This window comes from Petromyzon marinus, chromosome 65, assembly GCF_048934315.1.
Source record: "Petromyzon marinus isolate PM22_M1 ecotype Great Lakes invasive population chromosome 65, UKy_Petmar_22M1.pri1.0, whole genome shotgun sequence".
Lineage (NCBI taxonomy): Eukaryota > Metazoa > Chordata > Hyperoartia > Petromyzontiformes > Petromyzontidae > Petromyzon > Petromyzon marinus.
In genome coordinates, this window is record NC_133731.1 from 7,356,575 (window position 1) to 7,370,092 (window position 13,518).

General features: G+C 55.9%; 1 protein-coding gene across 1 annotated transcript in view; it reads left to right on the forward strand.

The window, feature by feature from the left end:
- Positions 1 to 13,518, forward strand: part of KCP (kielin cysteine rich BMP regulator) — a 156,601-nt gene that overhangs the window by 50,350 nt on the left and 92,733 nt on the right. The window contains exon 8 of the mRNA XM_076054333.1: positions 7,346 to 7,529. Within this exon, the coding sequence (XP_075910448.1) occupies positions 7,346 to 7,529 (184 nt within the window). The remainder of the gene's footprint in view (positions 1 to 7,345; positions 7,530 to 13,518) is intronic.

Genomic DNA, 13,518 nt, shown 5'->3' on the forward strand with positions numbered 1-13,518 from the left:
GCGAGAGAGAGAGAGAGAAACATTCGGAGTCAACATCGCCACGCGTTTCATAATATTTTGGCCGATGTCAATTTCCGCGCGATAAGCCGCTTCGTTGAGCCATCGTTCGCGACGGCTGGGTGGCTTCTGCGAACGAGCTACGCAGCTCAGTGGGGCCTTAAACGGCAAAATTAAAAAACAAAAAATTGTTTATAGTTTGAGTTTAGTTTCGTCTCACCATCGCTCGACAAGTCGTGATGCACGGAAGCGCGTGGGGGGGGGAGGAACCGCGGACGAGCGGGGAAGGCAGCAGTGAGCTGCCTTCCCCCGCTCTGCAGTCCGCTCTGTATGTTGAGATGATTTCGGCCAATAGGAGCGAGAGTGTTCATAGCGTGGTGGGGAGGCTATCGGGGCACTCGGGAAGAGAGAATCTACGCGTGTGTTCAAGGTGGGGGGGGGGGGGGGGGGGGCAGCGCTCTATTTCAGTACCGATGGGGACAGATGGATATTAGTCCACGCTGTTGTGTCAGCTGGCATGTATGTACGGTTGATAATCGATTATCCGGCACTGCACGATTATCCGGGCTGCTTCCAGCATGATCCGGCGGTCCCGGGCCGACCCGCAGCAACCGGCAAAACCGCCCCAAAAGCTGTTAACCAGCCCGGCGATCGCCGGCATGTACGTGTGTCACATCAGTGTATCATACGCCTGATTTCAGTGTCAAATATTGCATAGGCTACATTGTACACCACGTACTGCACAACTTAAACAGTGACAACACTGCACGTATATATATATACACATCGCCCCATGATGCAGGGTCTTCGAGATTGGAGTGGTTGGAACGGTTCAGTGCATACGGTCACTTTCTGCAGCAGGACATTTATTCGCGTCCATTTGTATGTTCATCTATGTCAATTTCACACAGTAAACATATTTGAAACACAAAAAACACACACACACACCTACAAACGTAATGTCGTGCAAGAATGTGCAACATTCAGCTGTTTTTAAAATGACAATCCATTTCACGTGGTCATCCGGCGTTTTGCAAAATCCCGCGCCCCCTCGCCGGACCACCGACGATGGACCGCACGTTGTAATTGCTCATTAACGTAACATTCTGGAGTTTGGGGGGGGGAGAGACAATCCAAGGATTAGAGTGGGGAGCAGTGACAGTGGCCCAAACAGACCGGCCGCCCCCGTCCGGAAGACGCAGATGTCCCGGCGGATTGCCCGGCGATGGCAGCGATGCGGTCAACGGCGATGCGGTCAGTGCGATGCGGCAACGGTGCCGATGCGCATCCCGGAGTTGCTCACCGGCGGCGGGGAGTCACGGCGTCTCCCTGCCGCGCGCAGCGCCACGTGACCGGCACGCGCGCACGGCGATTCTCAGCCTTGTCCAGACCACCGACTCAGCAGAGGGCCCCAAAGCGTGGCTGTATTATTATTGTTGTTGTTGTTGTTTAGACCCCCAGCTATGTTGAGTCGGTGACCTGAGCAAGGCCGAGAGCGCATTGTACATCGAACGTGGTGGTCACATGTATGTTGGACTTCTTTCATACCGTACGTAGCCTACCGTGTTAATCGGAGGTGCGGGGGAAGGACAACAAACTATTGCTCTCTATGTGAGTCTGTGGGTCTTTGTGTGAGTCTATGGGTCTCTGTGTGAGTCTATGGGTCTCTGTGTGAGTCTATGGGTCTCTGTGTGAGTCTGCGGGTCTCTGTGTGAGTCTATGGGTCTCTGCGTGAGTCTGTGGGTCTCTGTGTGAGTCTATGGGTCTCTGGCTGAGTCTATGTACGTACGTCTGTTGAACTTCTTTCGCACCGTACGTAGCCTACCGTGCCAATCGGAGGTGCTGGGATCTAGGCATGATGGCTAGGGGGTGGGGGGGGGCTCTGTGTGGAGCGGGTGGTGGGGGGGTGCTACTTGCTCGTGAACAGTAATGGGTTGTAATCCTTCCTCGTGTGGTTCACGTCGACGCCGTAGAGCCACGGTGGGTCACTTCGCACCGTGGCGGAAGTGCGCGGTCGCGTCGTGCCGAGTTTGCATCACCGGCTGGCTGGGTCGGGAATCTAACTTGTGGGCAGGGTGTTTGCTGGCCAAGTGACAGACCCCCCCGGCGCGACCCCCCCCGCGCGCCCCCCCCAGTGGCTGTGCTGTCGCCTGACGCTGACCTCCTTTTGCTCGTCGCTATTTTTGTTGTTGCTCACAAAATTAATGAACGTTTTGAATGGCGCCCGCGCGCCAAAAAAAATTCCTCGGGCTCGGTGAACCGTGGTGGTGGTGGTGGCGGCGGCGGTGGTGGTAGTGGTGGTGGTGGTGGCGGTGGTGGTGGTGGTGGTGGCGGTGGTGGTGGTGGTGGCGGTGGTGGTGGTGGCGGTGGTGGTGGTGGCGGTGGTGGTGGTGGCGGTGGTGGTGGTGGTAGTAGTGGTGGTGGTGGTGGCGGTGGTGGTGGTGGTGGTGGCGGTGGCGGCGGTGGTGGTGGCGGCGGTGGTGGTGATGGTGAAAGTGGTTGGGAGGAATGTGAGTGTGGGTGAGTGTGGGTGAGTGGTGAGTGGGGGTGAGTGGTGAGTGGGGGTGAATGGTGAGTGGGGGTGAGTGGTGGTGGTGGGTGTGTGGTGAGTGGGGGTGGGTGGGTGAGTGTGGGTGAGTGTGAGTGAGTGTGGGTGAGTGGGGGTGAGTGAGTGTGGGTGGGTGAGTGTGGGTGAGTGTGAGTGGGCATGAGTGAGTGAGTGTGGGTGAGTGAGTGTGGGTGAGTGAGTGTGGGTAAGTGAGGGGTGAGTGTGGGTGAGTAGTGAGTGTGGGTGAGTGAGTGAGTGTGGGTGAGTGAGTGTGGGCGAGTGTGAGTGGGGGTGAGTGAGTGTGGGTGAGTGAGTGAGTGTGGGTGAGTGAGTGTTAGTGTGGGTGAGTGTTAGTGGGGGTGAGTGTGGGTGAGTGAGTGTGGGTGAGTGAGTGTGGGTGAGTGTGAGTGGGGGTGAGTGAGTGTGGGTAAGTGAGGGTGAGTGTGAGTGGGAGTGAGTAAGTGTGGGTGAGTGTGGGTGGGTGAGTGTGGGTGAGTGTGGGTGAGTGTGAGTGGGGGTGAGTGAGCAGGGGTGAGTGAGTGGGGGTGAGTGGGGGTGAGTGTGAGTGAGTGAGTGAGTGGAGGTGAGTGAGTGGGTGTGAGTGGTGAGCGAGTGTGGGTGAGTGGGGGTGAGTGAGTGGGGGTGAGTGGGGGTGAGTGAGTGGGGGTGAGTGGGGGTGAGTGAGTGGGGGTGAGTGAGTGGGGGTGAGTGAGTGGGGGTGAGTGAGTGGGGGTGAGTGGGGGTGAGTGAGTGGGGGTGAGTGGTGAGTGTGGGTGAGTGAGTGGTGAGTGAGTGAGGGTGAGTGGGGGTGGGTGAGTGGGGGTGAGTGTGGTGAGTGAGTGGAGGTGAGTGAGTGGGTGTGAGTGGTGAGCGAGTGTGGGTGAGTGGGGGTGAGTGAGTGGGGGTGAGTGGGGTGAGTGAGTGGGGGTGAGTGGGGGTGAGTGAGTGGGGGTGAGTGGTGAGTGTGGGTGAGTGAGTGGTGAGTGAGTGAGGGTGAGTGGGGGTGAGTGAGTGGGGGTGAGTGGGGTGAGTGGTGAGTGAGTGTGGGTGAGTGGGGGTGAGTGAGTGGGGGTGAGTGGGGGTGAGTGGTGAGTGAGTGTGGGTGAGTGGGGGTGAGTGAGTGGGGGTGAGTGGGGGTGAATGAGTGGGGGTGAGTGAGTGGGGGTGAGTGGTGAGTGTGGGTGAGTGGGGGTGAGTGGTGAGTGAGTGTGGGTGAGTGAGTGTGGGTGAGTGGGAGTGAGTGACAGCTGTCCACTCACAGCATTGGTTATACGGGGGATCTTTGTCTTTGTTAAATGATGGGACCCCAAGTTGTGGATGAATAACTCAGGCTTAGGGCACCACATTTCTGATCATCCGAAACAAAATATCGTGACACCACCGCTGCACTTTTCTCGATGATGTTGATGGTGATGATGATGGAGATATCGATAAAGGATGATGTAGAGGATGACGTTAAATCACGACAATGATCGTGATCATACGGTGACGGTCGAGATCTTACCGGTGATGATAATAACGATGATGATGACGATGATAGTGGAGCTCACGATGATGGTGATGGTGAATCAAGCACGCACCAATGCAAAGATCCCCCGTACAGCCTTACCAGACTGTTAGGGCAAGTGCTGTTAGCGAGCACCTATGACTGTACACCAGGGGTTGTGGGTGACCAGCACCACGCCCAGCCGCCTTTGTCTCCAGAGTGGCGATGTTTATTGCACACCGCGTCAGGTACTCATTTGAGTCTGAGCCGACCTCGGTAAAGGTTCAGGACGGGTTCAGATGATCGTCACGTGGTGTCCGTGAGCTGGACTCGATCTCGGGGTACCCGTGTTCGTAGCGCGAACCACTCTACTGCCGCTCCACTCCGCTCGAACGCACACGCACACACACGCAGACACTTGCACACACACACGCAGACACTTGCGCACACGCACACACACGCAGACACGCATTCACACATACGCAGACACTTGCACACACGCACACACACACGCAGACACACGCAGACACTTGCACACACACACACGCAGACACGCATTCACACATACGCAGACACTTGCACACACGCACACACACACGCAGACACACGTAGACACTTGCACACACGCACACACACACACACGCAGACACACGCACACACTTGCACACACGCACACACACACGCAGACACACGTAGACACTTGCACACACGCACACACACGCAGACACACACGCAGACACATGCACACACACACGCAGACACACGCACACACGCATGCACTCACACACACACACGTAGACACTTGCACACACACACTCACACACACACGCAGACACTTGCACACACGCAGACACACGCACACACGCACTCACACAGGCACAGGCGCACACCGCCAGTGATAACAGCTTCCTTTGTGTTGACCAGTGAGCTCAGGGTGAGGCTCTCCTCGTGCCCAAACGCCCCCCCTCCCTCTCTCTCTGTGCGTGTGACAGAGTGAGCCGTGCAACCCCCCGGCCCCCCTAAACAAACACGCCCGCCCTGCCGAGGTGATGTATTGTGAGCGAGTAACAATGCAGGGGGGGGGGGGGTCCCCCCTGTGTGGACGTCCCGATCTGCCCCCCCCCCCCTTGCTCTCACTCGGCTCTGCGTGCATCTCTCTGGACGCGTTCAACAACTTTCATCGCCAAAGCGCTGCGTGTCGCCGCTCCGCTGAGCTTTACGGCTCGTCGGGTTTACCTCCAGCACGAATAAAACACCCCGGGGGGGGGGGGGGCGACCTCTTCGCCCCGGGGGGGAATTTGCCGTCCGCGTTCGCGTGGCGTCAGGAATCCATTGGGTGGCGGAGGGGGTCGCGGTGTCGATGCGTTTCACGTGGACTCGCGGTGAACCTCGCAAGGGGGATCGCGAGCCTCGTGGTGGCTGGGACGCGTGTGCAGGTTTAGTCTGCCCGCTCGCTCGCTCGCCGACTCACCCAACCACTCGCTCACCGACTCACCCAACCACTCACTCGCCCACTCATCCGTGCACCCACTCACTCACTCACTGGCCCATCACCCACTCATCGATCCATTCATTCATTAACCCATTCGGTTGCCATGCACTCGCCCACTCGCGAACCAACTCGCCCAATTATTCACCGACTCACGCACTTACTCACCCAATCGCCCACTCACTCACTCACCCACTCACCCACTCACCCACTCACTCACCCACTCACTCACTCACTCACCCACTCACTCACTCACACACTCACTCACTCACCCACCCACTCACTCACCCACCCGCTCATGCACCCACTCACTCACCCACCCACTCACTCACCCACTCACTCACTCACCCACCCACTCACTCACCCACCCACTCACACACTCACCCACCCACCCACTCACCCATCCACCCACCCTCTCACTTACCCAACCACTCGCTCAGCGACTCACCCAACCACTCACTCACCCACTCATCCGTACACCCACTCACTCACTCACTGGCCCATCACCCACTCACCGATCCATTAATTAATTCATTAACCCATTCGGTTGCCATGCACTCGCCCACTCGCGAACCAAATCGCCCAATTATTCACCGACTCACGCACTCACCCACTCACCCACTCACTCACTCACCCACCCACTCACCCACTCACTCACTCACCCACCCACTCACTCACTCACACACTCACTCACTCACTCACCCACCCACTCACTCACCCACCCGCTCATGCACCCACTCACTCACTCACCCACCCACTCACTCACCCACTCACTCACTCACCCACCCACCCACTCACCCACTCACACACTCACCCACCCACCCACTCACTCACCCAACCACTCGCTCACCGACTCACCCAACCACTCACTCGCCCACTCATCCGTGCACCCACTCACTCACTCACTGGCCCATCACCCACTCACCGATCCATTCATTCATTAACCCATTCGGTTGCCATGCACTCGCCCACTCGGGAACCAACTCGCCCAATTATTCACCGACCCATGCACTCACGCACTCACCCACCCACTCACCTACCCACTCACTCACCCACCCACTCGCTCACCCACTCACTCGCTCACGCACCCACTCACTCATTCACCCACTCACTCACCCACCCACCCACTCACCCACACACCAGGGTTGCCACTCTTATGGGAATCTGCGTTCAGGCGGCATGAATTTATTCGTGCCGAGATCCGCTCCCGGTGTTGCGGTGTTCAACTTCACCACAGCGTCACTGCTGCACATTTTCTGACAATAGACCCCTGCGTTGATGGAGAAACCCGTCTGGGTTTTTGGTCTGCAGTGAAAAAGGTGGAAACTCTTTTATGGCGCTGTTTTTTTGTGTTGTTGTCGTGATTTCGTTCGATATATATTTTTTGGGTCATTAAACCCGCCAGCACCCGACACAGCGACTTAGTAAGGTTTGTCACATAAACAGAACGTGCCAATTCGTCACTAGTACAGCACTAGCGTATAGTGTAGTGTATAATAGTGTAATGTACAGTGTAGTATACTAGTACAGCACTAGTGTATAGTGTAGTGTATAATAGTGTAATGTACAGTGTAGTATACTAGTACAGCACACGGGTTTTGTTGGAGAGCCAAGCCACAACATTTCCAATCTGAGTCCGACGTTTCGCCCGTATATTTAACCACCTGAGATCCCAACGAGGCCCGCTCTCTCCTGTGATGTGACATCCTGCTACATGCCCTGCCCCTGTTCTCCCATCCCTCCTGCCCCTTCCTGCCCCCTCGCTTGCCCCCCATTACTGCCCCCGCTTCCCGCCCGCCGTTTCCACCGCCACCCCCGCTGGCAGAACGTGGAGTTGGTGGGTCGCGTGAAGCAGCTGGAGTCCTGCGAGTGCCGCCGGCCGGCGTGCGAGTGGCAGGGGCGAGCCCGTGCCCACGACGAGCGCTGGGAGGGCGACCCGTGCCACTCCTGCTCGTGCCGCGCCGGCTCCGTGGAGTGCGTGCCGCGCGCCGACCGCCCAGAGTGCGCCGGTAAGAACCCGGCGGGCTGGCCGACACCGACCGACCGACGGACGCCGTCCGGCCGGCCGGGCAGATCGTCCGGCCGCCACCCGGCGAACCGGCGGCGCCCGCGCCGCGTGAACCGAACCACGCGGCGCACCCCCATCCCTCTTCCACCTCGGCGTCCCTCGCGATACGGGTTGGGGGCGTTTACCCGGGGGTTGACTAGGAGATGTTAGCTACCTCGCCTGGTCTACAGGAGGTCGTGGGTTCGATCCCGACCCTGACGATGCATTTCGTAATATTTGGAGTTTGCGTGTTCTCCTACGTGGTTGCGTTGATTCTGCTCCGGGTCCTCCGGTTTTCCCTGACACGTCTAGAAAAACGCGTTTTAGAGTATTTGGCTCCTGCTGTACATTTCCACGTGATGATGATAAAACGACTTCTTTGAGTACTCATTTGAACCCCCTTTAAACGAGTAGCGCCGCTTGCGAAAGCCAACAGTGGGCTGTCCTCTGGAATAGACTCGCTCCCGCCACGTGAATGTGGAACTTCCACCACCGACTCTGCAGGGCTGCTAGCAGGAGATGAGCGCCAATGCCTCTGTGCACGTGAGCCGCGGTCGGTCACTCTGACTTTCAGACGATGGGAAAGTTTCGACGTTGTTGATAATAATAATGATGGTGATGATGGCGGTGGTGACAGCATTAACACGAAAATGCTGATGGGGTTTTGGCTACATGGTGATTGATGATTCGTGTATGCTCAGTTTGACGGGTAAGTATAGAAGTCGACGAGCGATGATGACGACAACAACGTTCATTACGAACCGAGTGCGACGATACGGCTCAAGCCATCGGCCGCGGCCGCCCGGTTTGACCTCCCGCTCTCACGCGGACGGACCGTGAGCTCAGCGCCCGCGCGCCCGCCGGGACCTGGAACGGAACGCGCGTTCACACGCGGTACTCGCTCGCAATAAGAAGTTCAACATACACACACACACACAGCACTCGCTCACAAGAAGAAGTTCAACACACACACACACACGGCACTTGCTCGCAATAAGAAGTTCAACATACACACACACGGCACTCGCTCGCAAGAAGAAGTTCAACATACACACACACACAGCACTCGCTCGCAATTAGAAGTTCAACATACACACACACACGCGGTACTCGCTCGCAATAAGAAGTTCAACATACACACACACAGCACTCGCTCGCAAGAAGAAGTTCAACATACACACACACACAGCACTCGCTCGCAATTAGAAGTTCAACATACACACACAAACACACGGCACTCACTCGCAAGAAGAAGTTCAATACACACACACGCGGCACTCGCTCGCAATAATAAGTTCAACATACACACACACACGGCACTCGCTCGCAATAAGAAGTTCAACATACACACACACACACGGCACTCGCTCGCAAGAAGAAGTTCAACATACACACTCACACGGCACTCGCTCGCAAGAAGAAGTTCAACATACACACACACACGAGGCACTCGCTCACAATAAGAAGTTCAACATACACACACACACGGCATTCGCTCGCAATAAGAAGTTCAACATACACACACACGGCACTCGCTCGCAATTAGAAGTTCAACATACACACACACGCGACACTCGCTCGCAATAAGAAGTTCAACATACACACACACACGGCACTCGCTCGCAATAAGAAGTTCAACATACACACACATACGGCACTCGCAATAAGAAGTTCAACATACACACACACACGCGGCACTCGCTCGCAATAAGAAGTTCAACATACACACACACACACGGCACTCGCTCGCAATAAGAAGTTCAACATACACACACACGCGGCACTCGCTCGCAATAAGAAGTTCAACATACACACACACACGGCACTCGCAATAAGAAGTTCAACATACACACACGCGGCACTCGCTCGCAATAAGAAGTTCTACATACACACACACACGGCACTCGCAATAAGAAGTTCAACATACACACGCACGCGCGCTGGAGTCGTGAGCGACACGCGCGGTCACGCGCACTCAGTCCCCACCGCACGGTGACCTCACCCCCCCCCCCCCAAAGGGGAGCTCGCTGGGCGCGTTACCCCGGGGGCCCTCTTAATTGGCGTGAGTGGTGCCGCTAATGATCAGCGTGGGGTTCTTAAGGGGACGACGAGCCTGAGAATTGGGGACCCTGAGAATGGGGGGAGACAGGGAGGCTGGGGGGGGGGGTGTGGGAAAAGCCAGGGGGGGGGGTAAGGGAGGAGGGGGCACAAAAGCCAGAGAATGCAAAAAGTGCGAACAGTACAAGGGCAATGCAAATATGAAAACATCACGAGCCCGGGTTGAGACATCGCTAGCACGGGTTGAGACATCGCTAGCACGGGTTGAGACATCGCTAGCACGGGTTGAGACATCACTAGCACGGGTTGAGACATCGATAGCACGAATTGAGACATCGCTAGCACGGGTTGAGACATCGCTAGCACGGGTTGAGACATCACTAGCACGGGTTGAGACATCACTAGCACGGGTTTAGACATCGATAGCACGGATTGAGACATCGCTAGCACGGGTTGAGACATCGCTAGCACGGGTTGAGGCATCGCTAGCACGGATTGAGACATCGCTAGCACGGGTTGAGACATCGCTAGCACGGGTTGAGACATCGCTAGCACGGGTTGAGACATCACTAGAACGGGTTGAGACATCACTAGCACGGGTTGAGACATCGATAGCATGGATTGAGACATCGCTAGCACGGGTTGAGACATCGCTAGCACGGGTTGATACATCGCTAGCACGGGTTGAGACATCACTAGCACGGGTTGAGACATCACTAGCACGGGTTGAGACATCGATAGCACGGATTGAGACATCGCTAGCACGGGTTGAGACATCACTAGCACGGGTTGAGACATCACTAGCACGGGTTGAGACATCGCTTGCACGGGCTGAGACACCACTAGCACGGGTTGAGACATCACTAGCACGGGTTGAGACATCGATAGCATGGGTTGAGGCATCGCTAGCACGGATTGAGACATCACTAGCACGGGTTGAGACATCACTAGCACGGGTTGAGACATCACTAGCACGGGTTGAGACACCACTAGCACGGGTTGAGACATCACTAGCACGGGTTGAGACATCACTAGCACGGGTTGAGACATCACTAGCACGGGTTGATACATCACTAGCACGGGTTGAGACATCGCTAGCACGGGTTGAGACATCACTAGCACGGGTTGAGACATCGCTAGCACGGGTTGATGCATCGCTAGCACGGATTGAGACATCACTAGCACGGGTTGAGACATCGCTAGCACGGGTTGAGACATCGCTAGCACGGGTTGAGACATCGCTAGCACGGGTTGAGACATCACTAGCACGGGTTGAGACATCGATAGCACGAATTGAGACATCGCTAGCACGGGTTGAGACATCGCTAGCACGGGTTGAGACATCACTAGCACGGGTTGAGACATCACTAGCACGGGTTTAGACATCGATAGCACGGATTGAGACATCGCTAGCACGGGTTGAGACATCGCTAGCACGGGTTGAGGCATCGCTAGCACGGATTGAGACATCGCTAGCACGGGTTGAGACATCGCTAGCACGGGTTGAGACATCGCTAGCACGGGTTGAGACATCACTAGAACGGGTTGAGACATCACTAGCACGGGTTGAGACATCGATAGCATGGATTGAGACATCGCTAGCACGGATTGAGACATCACTAGCACGGGTTGAGACATCACTAGCACGGGTTGAGACATCACTAGCACGGGTTGAGACACCACTAGCACGGGTTGAGACATCACTAGCACGGGTTGAGACATCACTAGCACGGGTTGAGACATCACTAGCACGGGTTGATACATCACTAGCACGGGTTGAGACATCGCTAGCACGGGTTGAGACATCACTAGCACGGGTTGAGACATCGCTAGCACGGGTTGATGCATCGCTAGCACGGATTGAGACATCACTAGCACGGGTTGAGACATCGCTAGCACGGGTTGAGACATCGCTAGCACGGGTTGAGACATCGCTAGCACGGGTTGAGACATCACTAGCACGGGTTGAGACATCGATAGCACGAATTGAGACATCGCTAGCACGGGTTGAGACATCGCTAGCACGGGTTGAGACATCACTAGCACGGGTTGAGACATCACTAGCACGGGTTTAGACATCGATAGCACGGATTGAGACATCGCTAGCACGGGTTGAGACATCGCTAGCACGGGTTGAGGCATCGCTAGCACGGATTGAGACATCGCTAGCACGGGTTGAGACATCGCTAGCACGGGTTGAGACATCGCTAGCACGGGTTGAGACATCACTAGAACGGGTTGAGACATCACTAGCACGGGTTGAGACATCGATAGCATGGATTGAGACATCGCTAGCACGGGTTGAGACATCGCTAGCACGGGTTGAGACATCGCTAGCACGGGTTGAGACATCACTAGCACGGGTTGAGACATCACTAGCACGGGTTGAGACATCGATAGCACGGATTGAGACATCGCTAGCACGGGTTGAGACATCACTAGCACGGGTTGAGACATCACTAGCACGGGTTGAGACATCGCTTGCACGGGCTGAGACACCACTAGCACGGGTTGAGACATCACTAGCACGGGTTGAGACATCGATAGCATGGGTTGAGGCATCGCTAGCACGGATTGAGACATCACTAGCACGGGTTGAGACATCACTAGCACGGGTTGAGACATCACTAGCACGGGTTGAGACATCACTAGCACGGGTTGATACATCACTAGCACGGGTTGAGACATCGCTAGCACGGGTTGAGACATCACTAGCACGGGTTGAGACATCGCTAGCACGGGTTGATGCATCGCTAGCACGGATTGAGACATCACTAGCACGGGTTGAGACATCGCTAGCACGGGTTGAGACATCGCTAGCACGGGTTGAGACATCGCTAGCACGGGTTGAGACATCACTAGCACGGGTTGAGACATCGATAGCACGAATTGAGACATCGCTAGCACGGGTTGAGACATCGCTAGCACGGGTTGAGACATCACTAGCACGGGTTGAGACATCACTAGCACGGGTTTAGACATCGATAGCACGGATTGAGACATCGCTAGCACGGGTTGAGACATCGCTAGCACGGGTTGAGGCATCGCTAGCACGGATTGAGACATCGCTAGCACGGGTTGAGACATCGCTAGCACGGGTTGAGACATCGCTAGCACGGGTTGAGACATCACTAGAACGGGTTGAGACATCACTAGCACGGGTTGAGACATCGATAGCATGGATTGAGACATCGCTAGCACGGGTTGAGACATCGCTAGCACGGGTTGAGACATCGCTAGCACGGGTTGAGACATCACTAGCACGGGTTGAGACATCACTAGCACGGGTTGAGACATCGATAGCACGGATTGAGACATCGCTAGCACGGGTTGAGACATCACTAGCACGGGTTGAGACATCACTAGCCCGGGTTGAGACATCGCTTGCACGGGCTGAGACACCACTAGCACGGGTTGAGACATCACTAGCACGGGTTGAGACATCGATAGCATGGGTTGAGGCATCGCTAGCACGGATTGAGACATCACTAGCACGGGTTGAGACATCACTAGCACGGGTTGAGACATCACTAGCACGGGTTGAGACATCACTAGCACGGGTTGAGACATCACTAGCACGGGTTGATACATCACTAGCACGGGTTGAGACATCGCTAGCACGGGTTGAGACATCACTAGCACGGGTTGAGACATCGCTAGCACGGGTTGATGCATCGCTAGCACGGATTGAGACATCACTAGCACGGGTTGAGACATCGCTAGCACGGGTTGAGACATCGCTAGCACGGGTTGAGACATCACTAGCACGGGTTTAGACATCGATAGCACGGATTGAGACATCGCTAGCACGGGTTGAGACATCGCTAGCACGGGTTGAGGCATCGCTAGCACGGATTGAGACATCGCTAGCACGGGTTGAGACATCGCTAGCA